Source organism: Aethalodelphis obliquidens, unplaced genomic scaffold (genome assembly GCF_003676395.1).
Source record: "Aethalodelphis obliquidens isolate GAN/ISIS:26980383/991018 unplaced genomic scaffold, ASM367639v1 scaffold18, whole genome shotgun sequence".
Lineage (NCBI taxonomy): Eukaryota > Metazoa > Chordata > Mammalia > Artiodactyla > Delphinidae > Aethalodelphis > Aethalodelphis obliquidens.
The window spans coordinates 3,786,988-3,801,980 of NW_020837962.1; the positions used below are offsets into that span (position 1 = coordinate 3,786,988).

Consider the following 14,993-nt stretch of genomic DNA (forward strand, 5'->3'; position numbering starts at 1 on the left):
TCCCGCGTCCTGTGTAGAACAGGACGGAGCGGGCCACTCCCGCGAGCTGAGAGACTCACGGTCCGCCGCCCCGCGCCGAATCGCACCAGGGCTCGCTCTCACCCCTGCCCCCACCCGGTGACAGGTGGGGCAGCCGAGCTTCGACCAGACCTCCGCCTCCTCGCGCTGCATGCCGGGAGCCGGCGCCGCTTCCGGTTGCTCCGGGCCCCGAACTCCGACTCCCGTCGGCCCCCGGGAAAACCGCAGAGGCGTCGCGCGGGTCCTGTCGGAACTCGTAGTTCCGCCTTCTGCCGCGCTTCATAGGTGGAAACGGGGTTGACCGGGGCCGAGAACTACCGAGGCGAAGGTACGGGTAGCGGCGAGGGGTCAATCTGCTCCGGGCGTGGGGTTGGCGCTGAGACGGTCGGAGGTGGTTGGGGCTGGGTGGGAGGAGATCCGCTCGCACACACGAGGAGGGTTGAGCCGCTGCTGCCGTTGTCGTCGCGAGTGCGGAGTCGGGACTGGAGCTGCTGCCGCGACGACGCCGGGAATTGTGCCGCTAGCCCCCGGGCTTTCTGCCTCGCCGCTTCCCTGGGTCAGCGCGGCCTGCTCCTCCCCGGCCCATAGCCCCCGCCTCCATTTCCCGCCCTCGCTTTACCACACACACGGCCCCCCCGATCATGGATCCTGGCAGTGGTGGCGGCGGTGGTGGCGGTGGCGGTGGCGGCGGCGGGAGCAGCAGCAGCAGCGACTCAGCACCGGACTGCTGGGACCAGGCAGACATGGAAGCCCCCGGGCCAGGCTCGTGCGGCGGCGCCGGCGGTCTCTTGGCGGCGGCGGCCGAGGCCCAGCGTGAGCACCTCAGCGCGGCCTTCAGCCGGCAACTCAACGTCAACGCCAAGCCCTTCGTGCCCAACGTCCACGCCGCCGAGTTCGTGCCGTCCTTCCTGCGGGGCCCGGCCCAGTCGCCGGCACCCCCACCTGGCGTCGCCGCCAACAACCACGGAGCCGGCAGCGGCGCGGGAGGCCCTTCGGGTAAAGGGCCGGGACGCGGGGCAGCCCCGGGACGCGGGAGGTAGCCGGGCTGCGAGAGCGGGAGCAGCCGGCCTGGGGGCCGGAGCTCACCTGGGATGGGGCCCGGGATGGGGTCGAGGGCGCGCCTCGCCGGGCCGGGGACGCGTGGCCGTGGGGCCGGGCGGCACGTGGGGTGCTGACAGCGGCGCCCGCTGTCCTGGGTGGGGCGGCCCCGGTCCGGGGAGGCGGACTGCGTAGGCTGACCGCGGCGGAGGGCCGGTCGGGGCGGGAGCAGGGTGCCGGGCACACCGGAGGGGCCTGGTGTCCGCTCCTCCCCCCCGGGGCCGCAGTTCCCCGCTGGAAGTGGGAACAGTATGGGACGGAGAGGGGGACGGCCGCGGGTCAGTGCCACGAGGCCTAGAAGCGAGGACAGATGGAGCCAGGAGGAGTCGGCCGGATGGGCGTTGAGAGAGATGAGGAGTTGGGGAGGACGACTGGTCGAGTTTTCCCTTCACCTTGGGCCTAGGCGAGAGAGCGTCTCTCGCTGCAATTTCTATTACTGAAACTGTAATTACATTTAACAGATCTACGGCACCGAACCGTCCTGAAGGAATCCCAGGATGCATTGCAGTCTTGCGATGGGGCAGAAACTGTTGGCTATCTATAGATCTTTTTCACCCTTAGCATTTTGTAAGCTTGTGAAGTTCACAGTGTCCCAAAGTTAGAGTTCCTCACTTAACATTAAAGTGTGTAGGAGACTACGCTGATTTGTGTGCCCTTTTTATAAGTGGGATTTGGACTCTTCTTCTTAGTTGGTGACACGTTTAGAATTTTTATTGCGTTAGAATCGTTTGCCTTATTAAGGTTGCTTGGTGTAACTCTCTCTCTGTGCTCCTGTGTCAGGAATTAGTCTGTTCAAACTTATTAGGTGTCACACGTCGTTTTGACCATAGGGAGTAGATAGGCTTTCTGTGGTTTCAAGTTAAGTTGTCTTCAAAACTCTTTGAGTATTTAGGGGCTGCTTAAGTGATGGCATGCTTTCAGGTACTGATTTTGTAGGAATGTCAAATGAGTGAACTTGATTTCTCTTTAAAGTTCTATATTGTAGCATTTCTTGGACAAGTAGACATTGTAAAAGTGCTCTAGGAGTTTAGTTTCTTCAGAGACTTTGGCTACAGTTTTCTCTCTAGAGGCAAAAAGCGAGTTTGGGGAAATGTTTCTGGGAAGTATGTCTGTGAGCACACAGTTCGGATTTGCTTGTTTTATTGACTGGTATTTCTTTTACTGTGTGAAGCCGTTGAAGTTTGCCCTTTGAATAAGGAAGCTTAGCTTTGCTTAGACCAAGTCCTTTGGGCCACATAAACTAGTTCGCTTACTAACTCCTAAAAGTGCCTCTTTCCCCAAACCTTATCATGAAGTTTGCTTTTATCCAGCCATTTTATTTTTTGGCCCTCCCTCCTAACTCTGGAGTTGCCAGTCATCAAGGGACCATCGTCCTTAGAGCAGTGGTCTGGAATGGTGGTCATTCTTGAGTAAGTAGGCATTACCTCTTATGTAGAAGGACTATCTTTTCTCTTCCCGGTATTTGCCAATTTGCAGTTTTAATCCTTTGCTCTGTGACACTGCTAGAAATTGGAGATGTAAGAATGTATAGGAAAGTGGTTGTCCCTACCTTATGGTCCCTACATTGTGGTCAGTTTTTTCTTTTTTTAATCAGAAACCTATCTTGGTGTTACTGACTCTATCAGCTGCTTCTGCAAAATGCCAGTTAATGTTAAAACAACAACAGGAACAACAACAACCCATCCTTTGTAGGATGTCTGTTTGGAAAAGAATGGATTTTCTAAATTGAGGTCCAGAGTTAATGTGGCACCGTTGGATTGCATGTTCCAGCTCATTCAGGTCCATAAATTACCAGCATCAGAGCAGAGAACTATGGAAGAAGCAGGGAAAAAATTGGAAATAGCACTTAGGCTGAAATTTACAAAGGGGAAACCATAAAGTTTGCAAGTTTTTTATACTGAGGAAAGGGACTGTAGGGCTAGCATGTTTTCTTCTGTTGTTAACCCATAGCTGAAATTGGTGGTGGGTGTGTTTTTAAACTAGATACCAGGGGAGCTCTTGAAGGAGTCTAGAGGTAGAGCACTAGAATGAATGACTTTTAAAATGAATGAACGACTTTTAAAATGTATGTGTCTGGTATGAATATCTGTCATTCTCTGGAAAGAGGGCTAGTTTTCTCTTTTTCTCTCTTCCTTTCTTTTTTCTTTCTTTTTTTTTTTTTTTTTTAAAATTATTTCAGTGGTGCTTTGAGCAGCAGGTAGAGGAAGATGCTTTGGCACAAAGCGTCATTCACTTTCACTGGCAGGCTGCTGGTTAATGCTTATATCCAGCTATCTCGAGTCAGAACTTGGGATTCAGTGTTGACCTTGGATCCCTTTGAAAATTTTTAATATAGGTTTCCAGAGAAATGATTAAGTAGAACTCATGTAAGTGTAATTAAGTATAATTCACTTAAGAGCAGTTCTCTACAGATGCAAGTAAAGTGGTTAAGTGATGGTCGTTTAGAGTCCCTGAAATGAATGAAAATGTAGACAAGGGTTGTGTGTGCTAGAACAAACATTTTCTGTGATCGAATGTACTTATTTTCAGTTTCAATTTGCACCAAGTTCAGTCTTGCTCTGTCTTTTTTAGTGTGAAATGAGAAACAGGTTCAGCAATGTTAATCAGGGTTACTTGGTGTTTTGGTCTGTTTGGGCTGCTATAACAAAATACTGTAGACTTGGTAGCTTGTCAGCAACAGAAATCTATTGCTCACAGTTCTGAAGCCTGGAAGTCTGAGATCAGGGTGCCAGCCTGGATGGGTGAGGGCCCTCTTTCCTCTTCTGGGTAACAGAATGCATACTGACTTCTTTCTGTGTCCTCACAGGGCTGAAGAGGCAAAGGAGCTCTCTGGGGCTTCTTTTAGAAAGGCACTAATCCCATTCATGAGGGCTCTGCCCTCATGACCTAAGGCCTCCCAAAGGCCCCACCTAATACCATCACTTTGGGCATTAGGATTTCAACATACGAATTTTGGGAGGAACGCAAAACATTCAGGCCATGGAATCTGGACTTTTAGACACTGCCAGAGCTTCTAAAGTAATGGCGTAGAGTTCGTACAGTTCTTTCTGTCATCCCACCCTCAATGCCTCTCAAAACTCTGCGGTTGTAAAATGGGTATAGAATAAAAGTAGCAGTCCCCAGTGAGCCCTTAGAGGGGGCTTATCTCCCAAATATAACGAATTATATTGAATTTTAAAGAGAAATGTTCTGTTTTGTAGTGTTTGGTTTTTGCTGAATGCCTTGTGGAGAAGGGACTTTTTTTTGATGATTGTTACGATTCACATACCATAAAATTCACCTTTTAAAAGTTCAGCGGTTTTTTAGTATATTCACAAAGTTGTGCTACCGTCCCCACTTGGTGGATGCTTGTGAATCACTGAATTTTCCCAAAGGTGACCTCCTCAGGGCCACCAGAGTAGAGAAGATCCAGAGTCAAAGTAATGGTTGTTTTGTCCAGAAGGGCTCTTACACTTTATGTTAAAGAACACCAGCTGACTGATAGTTAAGTTTACATAGATGATAGATATGGTTCTCCACTTGACACTTGTTTTTCTTTTCCTATGTGACTGAAATGCCTGCAATAACAATTCTAATAGAAAGGATTTTTCAGATGGGACAGTGAATGGGATACGTGGGTTGAGGAGATTAGAGAAAGTATTGTTCCTGGAGTATTATTTCTTTTCCTACCTTGACTTACTGATTATTAGAGATCATTCGGTTTTGGCTCTTGTTTCATGATTTTACATGTTGGAACGGCTCAGGTGTGAGGATATAGGGAACAAGTGAGGGCATCCGCTAGTGCTATGCCATGTTGAGCAGCTGTTTAAACTGTTAGAAATTTTGATTGGGAATAAACCTTCTTTATTTTTTATTTATTTATTTTTTTGGCCATGTCACTGCATGTGGGATCTTAGTTCCCTGACCAGGGATGGAACCCGTGCCCCCTGCAGTGGAAGAGCAGAGTCATAACCACTGGACCGCCAGGGAAATCCCATGTGAATAAACCTTCTTTAGAGCAGGTTTTATTCAGTGCTTTTTGCTTCTGTGTGTGTGTGTGTGTCCTTTGTTTATTTTTCACCTTTTCTGGAATTGTACTGCATGAAAAGATAACAATTAAAACATATCACAGCGAGTTAGGGAGAACAGATTTTAGCCTTGTTTTTTTTTGCTGGGGAGGAAAGTTAAAATAGCGTTGTCTTTCTGATTGGAGAGAAAGGAAGGAAGAAGAGATTTGATAAACTTTTGGGGTGAGTTAGCAGTATTAGAATGAAATTTTTTGAGATATGAATCTCTGGTTTTGCCCAGATATATGTATAGCAATTAGTGAACAGACATTTGCCTGCCTACAGAAGGCAGGATGCTGTGCTAGGCACTTGAAGTGGTACCACCAAAATGGAGAACTGTTTCTCAAGGAGTCTAAAAAGGGATCAGATACCCAGTTTACTCTAATGGAAGACACTTCTTGGTAAGAGGGCCAGGTACAGGGTGTAGAGGGCTTTCAAAGCTGAGAAGAATTGTTCACAGGTACCCTTGTATATATTCAGTCATGAAATCTTAAAACCAAAGATCTGTTTTCTACTAAGTGTTCTTTGTGAATACCATAAGATTGGGGGTGAGTTTTTTGAGCTATAATTAACATATAAAATTCATCCTTTAAGTTTGTTAGAAATTTGCTAAAGTAGAGCATCAGTCATCTTTACACTACTTGTAAGTAGAAGCTTGCTTATTTCATATCAAACAGGAGTGAGTTACTGTGATTCTGGCTGTCTATTGGGCATGTTAATTTAGAATTTCATCATTCTATTCACAGTTCTTAGAAATGTTGGGGAAGCAAGAATTTGGCTACTAGTTGAAGGCCCTTGATCTTTCTGCCGTCCTCAGACTCCTTTTTTAGCTGTCAGTTGCTGATTCATACCAAAGCTTCTTAAAAGGTGTGTCCTTGTTTTCAGTAGATTTTAACAAAGCGTGGCTGGACTACAGATGTGTAGTTGGTTTTTTCCATAAATCACTTTGTTCTAAGGAAACCTAGTCATTACAGTACTCTAAGTTAAACCAGTGCCCATTATACTCTACTTCCTAGGTGAGAGAAACACTTAGCAAGGATTTTTTGAGCATCTCTCACTAGCCTAGCTTGAGAGTGGTCACACCAAATTCCAGACCACATTCTGAAAAAGTAATTGTATGTCACTTCACTTGAAACAAAAAAAGCATACCTTAGCAAACTACTATGTATAAAATAAATAAACCACAAGGATATATTGTACAGCACAGGGAATATAGCCAGTATTTTATAACAACTATAAATGGAGTATAACCTTTAAAAATTGTGAATCACTGTGTTGTACACCTGAAACTTATGTAATATTGTGTATCAACTCTACCTCAATTAAAAAAAAAAGTGCGTACCTTAGGATGTCACTGGGGAAAATTCCCAGTTGACTAGTTCTATAGAACTCCAGTGGGTTACTGTACTGCTAAGTAGTCTGTGTCCATCTTCTTTGCAGAGTTTGGTTGCACATGGGTGTTTTTCTGTTTTCTTTGTACTTTTTTGTGGTATCTGAAATTAAATATCTCATTGTTTTTGCAGTAGATAGGATATAAATCATAAATAAGACTATCTTTTAGGTTTGTTTTAAAAGAGGGGAATTTTAGTTACTCTACAGAAAAGCCTAATCAGGTTGATATGTGGCATTGCTTTAGTGACTGAATAAATAGGTTCTTAGAATGTTAGGGCTAGAAATGACCTGGCAGTAATACAGCCTCATTTTCAGATGAAGAAACTGAACCCTACAGATGCTGAGTGAATGCCTAAGGTCACTCACAGATTTAAGGACACAGTTGAGTCTAGAATCCAAATTTGCCAGCGCTAATTTAGTGCTCTCACTGCCACACCATGCTGTTTAATAATGGGGAAAAAGGGCATGCCTAGAGCTAATTACTACAACCTGCATGGATTTTCTGAGAGAATGGCCCTGGAATTTGCTTTTCTTTATTTCATTCTTAAAAGTTTTTGTAATTATTATGGGGCTTTGAAATGCTTGTAATAATATTTTTTTTTTTTTTTGGTGGTACGCCGGCCTCTCACTGTTGTGGCCTCTCCCACTGCGGAGCACAGGCTCCGGACGCGCAGGCTCAGCGGCCATGGCTCATGGGCTCTGCGGCATGTGGGATCTTCCCGGACCGGGGCACGAACCCGTGTCCCCTGCATCGGCAGGCGGACTCTCAACCACTGCGCCACCAGGGAAGCCCTCGTAATAATAAATTTATTGAGCAGTTACCATGTGGTTAATATGCCCTTATCTTCACAACAACCTCTTGAGGTATAGGTACTGTTGACCCATTTTTACGGATTAGAAAATTAAGGTTCAGAGAAGCTAAATAAACAGGCGAGGTGACATCCATGAATAAATGGGGGAGTTAGGATTAGAGTCTAGGTCTGATTTCAAAGCTTATTCCGAGTAATAGTAACTCCTAGTTTCCTTGTGATTGGATATTAAAAGACCTTTTTGGCTGAGACACTTTTTCAGAAACTGGGCCTATGAGCTTGTGCACTATGCACCGTCTCTATGTTCTTTCTCAGTAGTAGCTGGGTGACATTGTCATAAGTAGGCAATGCTCTAATTTAAAGTAATATTTTGAAATTACTTCTTCATACATTTTAGGAAATCATGTAGAATACTTTAAACAGCTCTGTTCACCACTGTCTGTAACATTGTGTGTTTTTATTTTTAGAGTGTTAGGTAGTTAAGGCAAAACCAGGGACACTTGTATATGTTCTGTGGGCTTTTCTTTCTGATGTCTGCCTTTACTATTTAACAGTGTTGTCTGTGGGAGAAAAATGCCTCAACGTGCAGTTTTGGTAAGACTATATGGTCACCTGTGTGCTAGAGAATTTTAGTTTTTTATTCAAGCTGTACTTTAACACCTCTTGGGTATTGTTTCTCTAGCTCCTTTCTTAGAAAATTGGCACATATAAAATTGTTTTTACTCTACTGAACCCTAACGGAAACTGCTTGAGTTAATTCAGTAAAAATTAACTGTATATTTATTCTATACAGTACACTGTGCCAACCTGTGGAGATTACAAGAGTAGAGACAAAAAAGCCTCCATATTTCAGAAAACCAGTCATTCTGGCAGTCCATAATCTCCTAGGGAACAAGAACTAAGCTATGTGTGTAGGTGGGTCTATAATTGAAAGAAGGGTCATATCCTAGAGGAGTTCAGAAGAGAGCTCATTAGCCCTTCGGGGTGGTGGGGTGGACCGGGAATGGGATAGAAGTGGAAAACCTGATAAGGCAAGTTCCTACCGCAATTGAGGAGACTACTCCTTCAGAGGAACTAGAACTGTGTACATGTGGCTATTTAATTTTAAAATTAAATAAAATCTAAAATTCAGTTCCTCGGTCACAGTAGCTACCTTGCAAGTGCTTTAGTAGCCACATGTGGCTAGTGACTATCATCACAGCACAGATATAGCACATTTCCACCATTGTAGAAACTCGTATTGGACAGAATTGTCACACTGTTTCTCACTTCCATGCAGTGTAGGACATTTGTGACTTCTGTGACAACACTGAAGTTTTTATTTTTTTTCTTTAATGAACACACCATTTAGCTAACAGGCGTAAGATATTTTAGTTAGGATGGCTATTTTAAATATCTGTATTTAGTGTGTAAAGAGGATTAGAGATTGGTTTTATATCTAAAGCAGTGCAGATTTAAATTGCTTATTTATGAAATATATGGATTAAGCACTTTTCTAGAATTGGCCATACGTTTGGGGCTTCCCTAGTGGCGCAGTGGTTGAGAGTCTGCCTGCCGATGCAGGGGGGGACACAGGTTCGTGCCCCGGTCTGGGAAGATCCCACATGCTGCCGAGTGGCTGGGCCCGTGAGCCATGGCCGCTGAGCCTGCGCGTCCGGAGCCTGATCTCCGCAATGGGAGAGGCCACAACAGTGAGAGGCCCACGTACTGCAAAAAAAAAAAAGAATTGGCCATACGTTTGTGTTTAAAACATGTAGCCGGAATTAAAACATGGTTTTCATTACCTGACACATGTATGTTCTTGACTAACCTGTACTGTGAACTGGCAAAATAGGAGTCTCCATGTTGAAGTCCTTTGATCCATGATCAAATCTTTAAAAACTTTTTTATATTCTTTAAAAAAATGGAGCTGAAATCCATATAACATAAAATTAACCATTTTAAAGTGAACAATTCAGTGACATTCAGTGTTGTAAAAACCATCACCTCTGTCTAGTTTTTTTTTTAATATATAAATTTATTTTATTTATTTTTGGCTGCGTTGGGTCTTTGTTGCTTCACGTGGGCTTTCTCTAGTTGCGGCGAGCGGGGGCTACTCTTCGTTGCAGTGTGTGGGCTTCTCATTGCGGTGGCTTCTCTTGCTGTGGAGCATGGGCTCTAGGCCCATGGGCTTCAGTAGTTGTGGCACATGGGCTCAGTAGTTGTGGCTCACGGGCTCTAGAGCGCAGGCTCCATAATTGTGGCGCATGGGCTTAGTTGCTCCGCGGCATGTGGGATCTTCCTGGACCAGGGCTCGAACCCGTGTCCCCTGCGTTGGCAGGCGGATTCTTAGCCACTGCGCCACCAGGGAAGTCCCCACCTCTGTCTAGTTTAAAAATATTTTCATCACCCCAAAAGGAAACCTGTACCCATTAAGCAGTTACTTCCCATTCCCCTTTCCTTCCAGCTTCTGGCAACCACCAATCTGCTTTCTGCCTCTCTGGATTTACCTATTCTGAATATTTCTTGTAAGTGGAATGGTATAACATGTGACCTTTTGTGACTGGCTTATTTCACCATGGTCAAATTTAACTAGCAATTTTAAGACCCAGATTATCATCTGTGTTAAACCACAGTCAGTACTGTTGCCCGACTGTTTTTTGGTAAAATCTTTTCTTATTTTAAAAATTGTGGTAATAATTTTACCACAGTTACTTCTCTTTTTAACTTAGGGTGTGGCAGTTTTATTCACTCATACACTGATAACTTTCCTACTTAATTAGAATTATTCCTTTGAACACTTGATAAGGTTATGTTTCTGAACATGGAGATACCATTGGAAAATATGAAACCATAATTTCATTCCTTGGGAGGTTTACTTCTCTTTCACTAACAGATATGAACCATGCAGGACTTGAGAAATCAAGCACTAATAGTCACCTGTTTGCTAACCATAAACAAATGACTTTGGGCCTAGTAGAATTCTAAGTCCAGGATCAATAGTAGCCAGTAAATCTGGATGTGATATGCACTTTGAGTAAGACCAGAGTAGAATGAACAAGAAGGGGTTGCATGTGTGTGTGTGTGTGTGTGGAGACTGGGTACAGCCATACTGAGAAGCTTAAATTTAGGGAACATCTTATTATTATATCTGTGATTTTTCTGGTTCATTATTCCAAAAACATCCATCACTTTGCAGATGTCTCTAGCATTGCTATTAAGTTTATAATGTTATCCGTGGTCTGAATGCATGGAAAGCTTTTTTCCACTATGGGAAAACTATGGTCAACTTCTTATTTGGGGCCCCTTTAATAATATCATGAGGTGTATATTAAGCATTTAATTGCTTTTGGTATTTGACTCTGTAAGCTTTATAAACTTAAAACAAACATACTATAAAAGTTAAGATATTTTGAAAAACCATGACCAGATTTTGCATTATGCATCCATGGGGGTGATTTCATGACTGATGTCACTGTCATGAGAAGTGCCTTACAGCCTAATGCATGTATTGTATACTTGTAAATTTAAGAGTTGGTTCTAGAACTAGGTGATCAGGTGTATGTACTACTTCATTGCTCACTTGCAGTTTGGGTCATCTTAATAAGTGACAGGAGAGCCCACCATACCAGTCATCTCAGTCTTTTCCTGCCTTAAAATATTTGTACATCATCACTTACTCTGTTTACTTTTTCTTTCTTTTCTTTTTTTTTTTTTTTTTTTGCGGTACGCGGGCTTCTCACTGCTGTGGCCTCTCCCGTTGCGGAGCACAGGCTCTGGACGCGCTGGCTGAGCGGCCATGGCTCACGGGCCCAGCCGCTCCGTGGCATGTGGGATCCTCCCAGACCGAGGCACGAACCTGTGTCCCCTGCATCGGCAGGCAGACTCTCAACCACTGCACCACCAGGGAAGCCCTCGGTTTACTTTTTCTGAGTGATTTTCAACAGGGGCTGTCTGAGGAAGGGCAAGATGACACTTACATAACTTGGAAAAGCCCAGTTGAGTCTGATATGTTAGATAGTAGTTATCTATTTCATAGGGTCTTCAGGGAAATTAAATGAGATAGCAGTTAGCACATAAGGGCTCAATAAAAATTAACTGGAGTTAGGGTAATTTGCCACCAACTTCACCCCTATCTCCAGCACTGTATGGATTGGTGAGTGCTTCTTATCCTTGTCTAGCCCATAATAGACACTCAGTGCATGTTAGCTGATAGAATTGAATTGATACTCAGTCATGTTTGGAGGTGGAGACTCATATTTGTTGAATATCTACTAGGTGCCACAAGTTATTTAATTGATACTATACAAATGTATTCTCTCATTTAATCTTGTCTGGCAGATGGCATGCCATTTCCATGATTCCAGTGAAATAATTGTATCTCATAATTTATAAATGACAAGCCAGGATTTAAAGCCAGGAGTCAGCTCAGTTCTGCCCTCTTGCTACTACCCTGTGCCACCTCCTCCATCCCTAGGGTGGTATGTGAACTTGATTCATTTATAGCACTGCCTGGCTTTCTCTGAAAATTGAGTAGTTTTTCCTTATCTTACCTATAAACTTTTTAAATAGGAAAACAAAATAAGTATATTACGTCTGAAGTACAATTCCTGTTACCTTCCAAACCGAGTTCAAAGGATTTTTTTCCCCCCAGTTTCTGTTAAAATACCCTGCTTAACCACATAAGTTGGGGTCATCTTAGACTTTGCATACTTCCTTTCTTCCTACTCCTGTCAGATATTGCTCCCATTATCTTTGCACTTAACACCTCCTCTAACTGTACTGCTTACTTGTCCTGATGGCATACTTTTTATAAGTAGTGTTTTTGGTCTTTCTGCCTTGTAGTCTTTACCTCTCTGGTTCATCTATGCACTACCATAGAATGATCCTCCTAAGTAACACTTGGCTGGTATGTCACTTCTTTCCTCAAAAAATTGGTTGCCCTTTACCTTTCAGGGATAGGAATTACATTTTTTTTTTCCTTCTTTTTTGGCCATGCCGTGCTGGCTTGCAAAATCCCAGTTCCCTGACCAGGGATTGAACCCAGGGCCATGGCAGTGAAAGCCTGGAATCCTAACTACTAGACCACCAGGGAACTCCCAGGAATTACTTTCTTCAGCACTTCATGTTATTGAAGATTGGGCCCAAAATTTTGTTGACTTATGGGTGTTAATACTTTCTGGGCATTGATTTTATTTTTTTCACACAAATCAACAATGTATTTCAGTTATTTTAGATCTAATAAAATTGCAGCTGTAGAATTCCAGATTCTATTCCATAATACAATATTAGTGTTGATTTTATTTTTTAAAATTTTTAATTTTTTTGTTAGTTTCTGCTTTATAACAAAGTGAATCAGCTGTACGTATACATTTATCCCCATATCTCCTCCCTCTTGCATCTCCCTCCCACCCTCCCTATCCCACCCCTCTAGGTGGTCACAAAGCACCGAGCTGATCTCCCTGTGCTATGCGGCTGCTTCCCACTAGCTATAAGTTTTACATTTGGTAGAGTATATATGTCCATGCCACTCTCTCACTTAGTCCCAGCTTACCCTTCCCCGCCCCCGTGTCCTCTGAGCAATGATTTTAAATGTGAGTTTTGCAGGTTATTCTTTATTGGTGTGCAGGATTCATGTGACTTCAAATTCTTTGATGTCTTTGTGCATCTTGTGTTTTTTTTGGCGGTACGCAGGCCTCTCACTGTTGTGGCCTCTCCCTTTGCGGAGCACAGGCTCCAGACGCGCAGGCTCAGCGGCCATGGTTCACGGGCCCAGCCGCTCCGCAGCATGTGGGATCTTCCCGGACCGGGGCATGAACCCGCGTCCCCTGCATCGGCAGGTGGACTCTCAACCACTGCGCCACCAGGGAAGCCCTTGTGTATTCTTTAAAGCAAGAGTACTTAGATATTGGAGTATCATTTAGGTTTATCAGATATAAAAAATAAACTTATGTATTGGGGTATTAGAGTATATTTCACATACATCTCTTCCAGTGATGTCATAAGATTTGCAGTATGACACTTGTGGAAACTGGATTGTTGCTTGACCTTAGAATTCTAATATATGACAAAACTGGCATCATTGTAGTCACTTTTTATGAGATGATGTAAGGGCTTATATGCATTTCAGAGACTATATGAATGTCCTTTTAATTTTATTGGTATTGAATAGAATTTATTCAAGGTTCTTGATAATACATATGATTATAGAATCTTAAAAAGGACTGATCATTGCCTTCTTGGGCTAGAGCTACCAAGGGAGAATCTAGAGAAGTAATGTGTATTTGTTGAGCAGAATCTTACTTATTTGATCTGTGCTGGGCTGTAGATTACTTTTATAATATCTGTAAAGGAAAAGTTTATGAAGCAAATTCAGAGAATAAACATGGTTTTGTGAATACATTTTAGTTACTGAAAATGTTTTAAAATTGGCTGTGATGGGTAGATTTTTTAATAAGTTAAACAGAGGCTTCTAATTTGAAAGCCTAAATTAGTTGCCATTGTTCTGAATTATTGAGGTTTTTGTTTTGTTATTGAACTTCTATTTTTCCTGTATTTTAAAAGATAAGTAAAATGGATGTATAGGTCTCAATTTTTAATAGAAGCTATTTCTATTAAACAGCACCTGTGGAACCTTCTCAAGAGGAACAGTCATTGTTGTGTGAAGGTAATTTTCTATGATGTGACTCTTTGAACATCTAATTCAGAAAACATTAAGTTGTCTGTGGTGTGTAAAGCTAGATACTATTTTGTAAATATATATTATATCTCAATTTCTTGTCTAGGTTCAAATTCAGCTGTTAGCATGGAACTTTCAGAACCTGTTGGTAAGAAAATTTCTGACCATATTAATACAGTAATATGAAACTCTTTCACTCTCAAGATTTAAGGTACAAATGTAAGTGTTATGCTTATTATAATGCCTACATTTAAAACTGAATCTTTGCTGTTAGGATTTAGAAAACAGAACTAATTGGGCATTAATACTGCCATGATAAATTTATTTATTTATTTTTTTTTGCGGTACGCGGGCCTCTCACTGTTGCGGCCTCTCCCATTGCGGAGCACAGGCTCCGGACGCGCAGGCTCAGCGGCCATGGCTCACGGGCCCAGCCCCTACTGGGGCATGTGGGATCTTCCCGGACCGGGACACGAACCCGTGTCCCCTGCATCGGCAGGCGGACTCTCAACCACTGCGCCACCAGGGAAGCCCCATGATAAATTTATTGATAGCAAATATAAAAGAATTGAATGGAGGAAATGCAAAAGTCAGTTTGAATAATTGTACTTGATCCATTTACTTTGTGAAAATTTTCTTCTTTTTTGTAATGTTCTTACCCTTAAGGGTTTCATATTCCCAAGGTGATTAATAACGTCGATATCAAAGTTCTGTTACTTGCAGAGGAGAAAGAAAAGATCTAAATCTTTTCACACTTTTTTGTATTCTGATTTGGAACTTCCCCTTTCTTCTACTGTCAGGACATCTTGACGATGGAATAACTGGGCTGTTAGGAATGTTGGATCTGCTGTTCATGTTTTGTTTGTCCTTATGAAGATGCTACGTTAAAATAGTCTCTTCTAGTCTCTGAGTCAGAGCTCTGATGTCAGCAGTGAGGAGGCTAGCTTGTCCATTTCTGTTGTGAAAGAGATT

At 43.1% G+C, this 14,993-nt stretch overlaps 1 protein-coding gene across 2 annotated transcripts in view; it reads left to right on the forward strand.

Annotated features, from left to right (window-relative positions):
- The first annotated feature begins 406 nt into the window (after positions 1–406).
- Positions 407–14,993, forward strand: part of GSPT1 (G1 to S phase transition 1) — a 32,876-nt gene continuing 18,289 nt past the window's right edge. Inside the window, exons 1-3 of one of the 2 annotated variants that reach the window (XM_027117371.1) lie at positions 407–1,014; positions 13,965–14,009; positions 14,128–14,169. In XM_027117371.1, coding sequence (XP_026973172.1) covers positions 660–1,014; positions 13,965–14,009; positions 14,128–14,169 — 442 coding nt within the window. In that variant the 5' untranslated portion in view covers positions 407–659. The remainder of the gene's footprint in view (positions 1,015–13,964; positions 14,010–14,127; positions 14,170–14,993) is intronic. The other variant, XM_027117372.1, reaches the window with a different exon arrangement.